We start from the raw sequence: 8,251 nt of genomic DNA, 5'->3' as shown, positions 1-8,251 counted from the left end.
ATTAGAAAAGAAGGCATTGTCGCATGCAACATGTTGCACAGCCCATGCGCAGTTTGGGGCACTGATTGATTTAACTGGTCACCCCTTTGAACTCATCAGGTGTCATGTTTACTGCAATTTTAAGGACTCATCTGAATGGTAAACAGTTCCAAAGTAGATTGAAAGAAATAGAAAACTTTCTTAACATATATAGAAAGCCACAAAATGTCAAGTCAGTTGCAAATACTTGCTGCTATTTGTAATTACCAAATGTGTGTGGTGTGCAAAATCACATTTGATAAGTTAATAAATGCAAAATGTTGTGTACAACCATTGTCATATCTCCACATATGCACTAAATACCACAAATCTGGTAGTGTATTTTTATTTAACAAACCACTGGATCCTGACAGTTAAAGTCTTTGTTCAGACCTAACTGGACATACACACTCGTTAATGATTTAAAAAAACGAAAGACTTGGAGTGTGCACGTTTTGCAATGAACATGAAGCCATCTGCCACCCTAAATGGCACGTTATTAAGAGGGACTGGCTTATTAAATGGCAGCAATGCAAAAGAAATATTATATAATAGAGGTGACGATTGAAGGGACGTTTAGAATGCAGTGTTGTTACATACAAGTGTCCATTGGAAATGAAGCAAGGATAGAATATTCATGGAGACTTAAGTTTACCACCACATGGCAGACTTGATTATTGAAAGGAGACAACACGGATTAAATGGCTGTTGCTACTCCACTACTTTCTTCACCTCCAACATGTCTTCTTCGTCAGAACTAAATAATATGTGTACATGGAGCCTGGATCATTCCAGCAGCATTCAAGCATCAATCAATATGTCCAGCTTGCTTTTTGAACCTCGGTCACATTTATCTGTGAGTTTCACTGTGTGCATTTTGGGGAGAGGGGTCTGCACTCATGTGTTCATGAGTTCTGTATATTTGTAAGTCTATGCTTCCGGTGACTACTTCCGCGATGATCTGTTTTCATAGGCGCCTAAATATATCTATGTATAGGTAGCTGTATCTGTTGGTTTATGTGAGCATGATTGTCTGTAGGTGTTTTGTGCTGCTTATTTGGTCTAGGTGTGTGCACGCCTGAACGTTGTTTGTTTAGGCAGGCACTAGGCATAAGTCTAGCCACTTTGGTTTGTCTCTGCTTGTTTAACTAACTTTCCTTTTCCTACCTGCAGTGTTGGTTACTGCTTTGTTAAATCATTACAGCTTGCAAGCCTCGGTCTAGAGCTAATTTAATCACGTTTACTCATTGTTTTTGGATAATAATATTTAGAAGCCTTCTACTTCACTGGCTGGATCCCGGGGCCATCTGTCACAATCTTTTGTTGCTTCATAAAGAATTCCCACTTTTTAAAGTTCCTGTCTCGAATTTCTCAGGTTCTGCTAAGGTAGCTTTTCTCTTCCTATAACGATGGAACTGCTGAAGTAGCTTTCCACTATCCAGACTGTTAAACCCTGTACGAATTTGGAGTATTAGGTGAGTGTGGTGAGTACACATCTAAATTGAGGACCACAGCACTTGTCGTGGTGAACCAAATTAGCCTGAGCTCCACCCCCTGGTAGCTATGGCATAAAGCAGACAGCCTTATCTTAGAGACAATGTGTACCATGTGTGTGCAGTACCAAAACAGTAATGAAGTCAAAACACATCACAAGAAAAATCATCCTAAACCAATTTAGAAAAATAGAGAATATTTTGATAAATAAAATGACACCAAAGCCATAAAACATCCAATAAAGGAAAATAGAGTTAAGACTTTTTAAGGTTCAAATATAAAAATAAGGTCAAAAAGTGTTACGCACCAACCCCGGTCTTCTGGTTGCACTTGACCGGAACCTAGAAAAAAGTAAAGACTGAGACTGATGGAGCACGGGTTGCCTATAGAATCCAGGATGGAATCAGTTTAGAAGTTTTGCCTTCGGACTTAGGGGCTCATTCTGAGCCCAGCGGGCGGAAACGGCCGAAAGACCGCACCGCGGTCAATAGACCGCAGGGGTCATTTTGACTTTCCCGCTGGGCCGGCGGACGATCGCCAGAAGATCGCCCGCCGGCCCACCGGGAAAGCCCCTGCAACGAGGAAGCCGGCTCCGAATGGAGCCGGCGGAGTTGCAGGGGTGCGACGGGTGCAGTAGCACCCGTCGCGATTTTCACTGTCTGCCTGGCAGACAGTGAAAATCTTTGTGGGGCCCTGTTAGGGGGCCCCTGCACTGCCCATGCCATTGGCATGGGCAGTGCAGGGGCCCCACGACACCCGTTCCCGCCATCCTGTTCCTGGCGAGTTTTACCGCCAGGAACAGGATGGCGGGAAGGGGGTCGGAATCCCCATGGCGGCGCTGCTTGGATTCTCTGGCCCAGGGGAAATCCGGCGGGAAACTGCCGGATCCCCTTTTCTGAATGGGCACTGAAGCACCGCCAGCCTGTTGGCGGTGCTTCCGTTGCCCGTGGCCCTGGCGGTTTAGGACCGCCAGGGTCAGAATGAGGGCCTTAATCTTTTAAAATGAAAGTCAAAAAAATTCAGCAGGGTAAAGCAGCAGATTGTGGCTGAAGAGGGCTCCACATCGTCGGATATCTACAGGACGAGGTCTCAGTGAAGCCATTGACTCTGAGTGGGAGAAATTTGAATTTTGGAGCCAAGCAAGCTCCCTCATAGACCAGGCCACCTTTGCCATGTGAAGGTCTGTACCTTCAATCGTAGCCACTTTATTTGGAGCTCGGAATCTTCCAGCAGGACAAAGCTGCAAGGTGTAGCTGAAGAGGGTACCATGAGGCTGGGTAACGTTTCTACGTAGTCCTGCTGAATCTCCAAAGCTCCAAATAGAAGCAATGTAAATCTTTGGCTCAACGACTGTGCACCATCTTTGGATCTGTTTGGCAAGTTGGTCTAGGTCTTCCATAGGTCGCTGGAGCCAAAAAAGTTTAAGTTCCAGGAAAGTTAGGAGGAGTACACTTTGACACCAACCAAGGTACCAGAACTTAGGGGGTCAAGACTCACTCCAGCAGAGGCCAGCAGCAGGGTCCAGGGCAGGTCCAGTTAGAAGTGGTCAGTTGGGCAGTTGCAGAAAGGGCCCCTTGTAGTTTACTGTGTTCCTATAACTTGAACAGGAGGTCAGCCTTATAACCCTTAGAGTACACTTCTTTGTCCTAGGCACAAGTGGGGGAGCAGGCCCATTTATCTAGACTCTCCTAAGGCCACAGACAACTGGTCCAGTTCTCTTCCATCCTTCCAAAGGTCCAGAAAGTGTTAGGAGGCTGGTATGTTGGAATCCACATTTATGCCTGGCACCAGCCTGTGGGTGGAGGGGTCTCCTTCCTTACCAATGGGGTAAAGGTTCCCAGCGTACCTTACCCACATTTTCTACAATTCCTGTGCTCTCTATTCTATTACAGACAATCACAGGGCTCCTCTCTTCCTAAATCCAGGATGGCAGACCATTTCTCTTCCCCTGTGCAGAGCTCCTGTGTCAACCCAGAGGAGTGGCTAGGGAAATGTGCAACCTCTTCTCTGTGGTCACTCTAAATCAGTTCTGGAGGCAGTTCCTCTCCCACTGGTATTGGTGCCTGTCTGATTAGGGGGACAAAGAAGGGCCCTGCCTAGGTGTCAGCTAACATTTGCATGTGATAGTGTCGGCCTTTTTGAAGTTAATCAAGTTCTTGGGCACAGCCTAGATGGTCATCCTACCAGAGGAACATAACTCCTCCCCCCAACCACAGTCTTTGTCTCAGCTCAGGGAGCAAGTTCACACCTCTTCAAGGGGGCTATTCAGCTTCTGGGTGATTAAAGGTCATGCAAATTGGCCTCCCTAGGCATAGTCAGGGAAAAGTTAACTTTCTAAAAGTAACTTTCCAAAATATGTCTTACTTATCTGATTTCATCGGTGAATTAGGCTGTAATAAGTATTTCAGAAAGTCCAAGAATTAAATTTGTAAGTGTTTCCTAGTTGAAGATATCATTATTAATTTTATTATTGTATCCCACTATTTTCCTATGGAACAGTCAACCCTGCTACAGTGAAAATAGCTTTTGTTTGTCTTCGCTTTAGGGACATGTTTAGCATTAAACTCTTAGATGTCCTACTTTTAAATACCACTCTTCCTGCCTTATGGGCAGTAAGAGCTACGTAGGACGACTTATTAATATTTAAAATAAAGGTTTAGGCCTGTCGAAAGGGGTTATTTTGTACAGGTCACATTTCCAGTTTAAAACTATATAGCCAGGCTACAGAGGGTAGGCCTGCAGTCACGTTTACACTGTCACTGTACTGGATGGTACAATAAATGATGCAGTCCACTTATGGAATTTAACTAACAGGCCGCAGGTATACTTTTGTACCATATATTAGGGACTTATAGGTGAGTCAAATAAACATCAAGGAGTATACCAATTTTAACATGTTTAAAAGGGGGGCACATAGTACTGCAGAAGCAGGTGGCTTACCACGAGGTCTTACTAGGTTTGAGATCTAAGCCCTTGGTGTTGTAGAACTGTAAGTGTGCTAATAAGTGAGAGGGCTTGCACACTATAAAAACAGAGTTGGCTGTAAAGACTATCAGGACATGTTTGCTGCATAGACAGTAGGGTGCATTGGAACATGACTATTTCTCCTCTGCCTTTGGAGTTTGCTGGAAGATAGATAAACTTTACGAAAAACATTTTAATGTACCACTATTTTTTAGGTATCTTTGAGATCTGCGTTGATAGGATAGATTTGGGCAGGCTGAGCTTTTTGACTAATGGCAATGCTGATTTTTGTTTTATTCTTCAAATTCATTAAGCACTATACACCCAGATTCTAAATAATGTCAGTGCCATGATTTTTGCTCACTACCTATCAATATTAATTATACAATACATTTAACCTTTGTTTTGGGTTGTCATACAGAATTAATTTTAATATTGTTTTTATTTAACAGGAGCCAGTGGAGCTGATAGAGACAGTTTGACAGAAAAATCTGAGCTTCCATCCGAAGCCCCCCAGCCTAAGAAGCTATGATGATTGCAAAAGTGCAGTCCAGGATCTTCAAGGCCAAACAATTCATTGAGATTCAGACTGTTTGTTAACCTGCTGCTCAGAGTAAGAATTTGAACCACAAGCCCAAATCCCCTCCTTGATTTCTCACTTTTTTATCATTTACATGATGGAAGGAAATGAAGCAAGTACAAGCCAGCAATCAGAACACAGCAATGTGCTGGACCTATCATTCACCTATGACCGAAAAACAAGCATTGTGCCAAAACCTGATAATTACAGAAGGACAAATGAGATTGCTGGTTTTGGGCCCTTGTTTGAGTCGCCTCCATTTTCAATTCAAGTGAATGGTAACTTAATGTCTTCTGCACAAATCACCTCTGAAGTTAATGATGATAATCTTAATGAATTGCTATTGAAATCTAATACCAAGGATCAAGTGATTGGGAATACTTATCAGACTGGTTTCTGCAGTTATAACAGAAAAGTGTTGTCCACTGGAGAGGAAGAAAGTAGTAGTGTGAACCAAAGTATCAGGAATTCATTAGATATGTTCTATAATCAGTACTGCCAGATGAAACCAGCGGATGAGGATCAGTATTCAAAATCAGTTTTAGACTTCCTCTCTTCGAGAATTTCAGACCTCACAGCTAAAAATACGAATAAATATGGTCTACGTAGTTTGCAAATGGCCCACATTATTTTAAATAGGGATGGGTGTGAAGCCTTTAAAAGGTCTTCTAAAACTGTCAATTTCCCATCACTGGCTAACCCCAAAATGCCATTCGAAAGTGGAAAAGTTACACCAGGAATTTCAAAACATGTCCTCACTGTCTTACTTAAAGAACACAATAACCTCTCAGTTTAAACATTATCTGCTTGAGGATTAATATGAGAAGGGAGTTCAGTGTTGTTCGACAATGGGCGGAACCATGCCAGATATTTGAGGTGTCTTCAAACTGTACATGCAATGAATTTAAATGTAAGACTTTACCTAGTGATTAGCCTTCAATTTGGAGTTGACCTGGCCATTGTGGGCTGCGTTATGCAATCTTCTAATGTGCCAACCTAAATGAAATCACCTATTGTGTTGCAGCACAAATAGAAGGTGTACAGGATGAGTGTGTACATATCTCTAGCTGTTTTCAGGTTTGTGATGATGTAGGGATGCTTTATGGAAATGGTTTTATGCAATTATTATAGATATGATTGGATAATATGTCATTTCTGTGAACTTTGTGTTAATGTTGATAATGCGTCTTAACTTTTATCTTGAAGTTTGACTTTTCTATAATTAAATTCCATATGAGATTACATTAAAATGTGACTGTTCCTTTTTGCTGTTCTGTCAAACCTAAATATACCTTCTATTACCTTACCCGTAAGTCTCATAGTCAGCAAGGTACCATCATAAATCACGTTAAGTACATCATCCAATTAGGAGTTTAGGCCTTATTTAGTTTGTGACATATTACTGTGTCTGCAGTTGTTGCCTTGCATTGCTCACTTCACATTTCAATATGCACCCTTTTCCTAGACATCAACAGTTCTTTCCTTGGCAAACTGTACAAAAAAGCATTTTTAATAACTAGCACAGTGGCCTAAGCCAGCACATACAGCATAACACCTGCCACTGAAAGTTTAATAGTTAAGAAATATGAGTAAACAACCATCAGCAAAACCAATAGATTTGTTTATTTGTTAGTGGAAGTGTTGTTAACATTTGGATGTCTGTGTTTGCCACCACTAATCGAGAAAACCAAATCTCATAGTAAAGGAAAATCTTAGACTACAGATATTCGAGAACTGGGAAGAGGAGACTATTTACCTAACAGTCTACGTTGGAGCTGGTCCAAGATGGCAGATGGGACGGTCGCTTAGATACGACCTCCAGGCCATCGCCACATTTATCTGCCTAACTCCCCTCATACACTGGTGATCCCGGACGAGAATTGCAGCTACTGGTTCAAGGGAGAATAGTGTGCTTCCCCTGACACCTGCCCGGTGCTGTGGTGGCTCTAACTGACAAGGACTACCCATGCGGCTGTGCCGCAGAGGCCTTTCCTATACCCTCGTGGAAGTGCCTGACCTGACCATGGGCACTGAGATCTGGCGCTCCACACGTCGCACTCTGCAAAACCACTGTACCACTAAAAAGCTGACCAGCAACACCCACGGCCAGTATCTATTCTGGCATCCCACCACAGGTTGAAGAACTTATGGTGCACTAGCTGCCGCGGCTTGATCTCCTGTGATGGCTACCGCACTTCTGATGGGGTAAAACAATAACCCCTGATACCAAGACAGTGTGCGGAAGCCTGGGCAATCCTCGTAGCCCTGGTCCTTGTGTTGACACTGCAGGGGGGCCCCTGGCTTGCTCACCACCAACTAGACACCTGACAGCCAGCACACACAAGCTGCAGCGTGTGCGAAGGCCCGCGTTTGTTTTTTAGGTTGAGCAGGGGACATGGACTCTTAGTACCAACTAAGAGCCCTGTAAATCCAGCAACAGCCCTGTCTTATCCAGGTGACTGGTTGACACCTGTTCGGTATAAGTCAATAAGGACGCTCAATGAAGGACCACACGCCAATTATGAATACCATTTAGCTTTACTAGAATTTCAGGTAAATGAAGGCCTTTAGCACATAAACAATAGTGGAATAAGAATAGCAATGAAAAGTATCTATTTATATATAAGTACACTACAAAGAGCATCTATGTATACAATATGAGCAAAGAGTTCATTGACAGATATAAGCTTGGAATAACTGTATACCAAAATGTGTTACACTACGATGTTCAGGAAGCAAAATATAAACGAGCTGAATACTTCAGATTATAAACACAGTGCAAGCATAATAATCAATCATAATAATAGAGCAGAGAAACAAAGGCCTTTCATCCCTGTGTGGAATTTAACTTAGTCCACAAAGTGCTGGGAAGCCCTCTACCGCCTGCTTGGACCTCTCTCCCCCTCAAGCATCACGGTCTCTGAACAGCAAAACAGGGAGGCAGCGCTGGGCCATGGCAGCTTTCACAACCCCATCTGCAAGCTTCAGATCCCTCACCCGCACTTCAGTGCTTAAATAACTCGAAGCTTGGATTCTATCTCTTTCTGGCATTTCCTAGCTATGTTATCAGCACTTGGCTGCTCTGCCCTTCCCCAGCCTTTGTTTTCATTCCATCTTCTCCCTGTACTCTCGGTCTCAAGGTTGAGACGGATTCTTCTACACAAACAAGCTTGAAAATAATATCATGAACTTTTC

At 43.1% G+C, this 8,251-nt stretch overlaps 1 protein-coding gene across 1 annotated transcript; it reads left to right on the top strand.

Moving 5' to 3' along the window:
- Nucleotides 1-5,153: 5,153 nt before the first annotated feature.
- On the top strand, nt 5,154-5,852 carry SHLD1 (shieldin complex subunit 1). Its single transcript, XM_069233201.1, has one exon. It carries the CDS (start codon nt 5,154-5,156, stop codon nt 5,850-5,852), a length of 699 nt encoding a protein of 232 aa, XP_069089302.1.
- The last annotated feature ends 2,399 nt before the right edge of the window (nt 5,853-8,251 follow it).

Source organism: Pleurodeles waltl, chromosome 4_2, assembly GCF_031143425.1.
Source record: "Pleurodeles waltl isolate 20211129_DDA chromosome 4_2, aPleWal1.hap1.20221129, whole genome shotgun sequence".
In the NCBI taxonomy this organism is placed as follows: domain Eukaryota; kingdom Metazoa; phylum Chordata; class Amphibia; order Caudata; family Salamandridae; genus Pleurodeles; species Pleurodeles waltl.
The sequence above is the reverse complement of the archived record's forward strand: the minus strand, read 5'-3'. Positions and strand labels throughout refer to the sequence as shown.

What these genes read in the sequence shown, in the direction of transcription:
- SHLD1 (XM_069233201.1), top strand. Translation starts at nt 5,154, where the DNA reads ATGGAAGGAAATGAAGCAAGTACAAGCCAGCAATCAGAACACAGCAAT.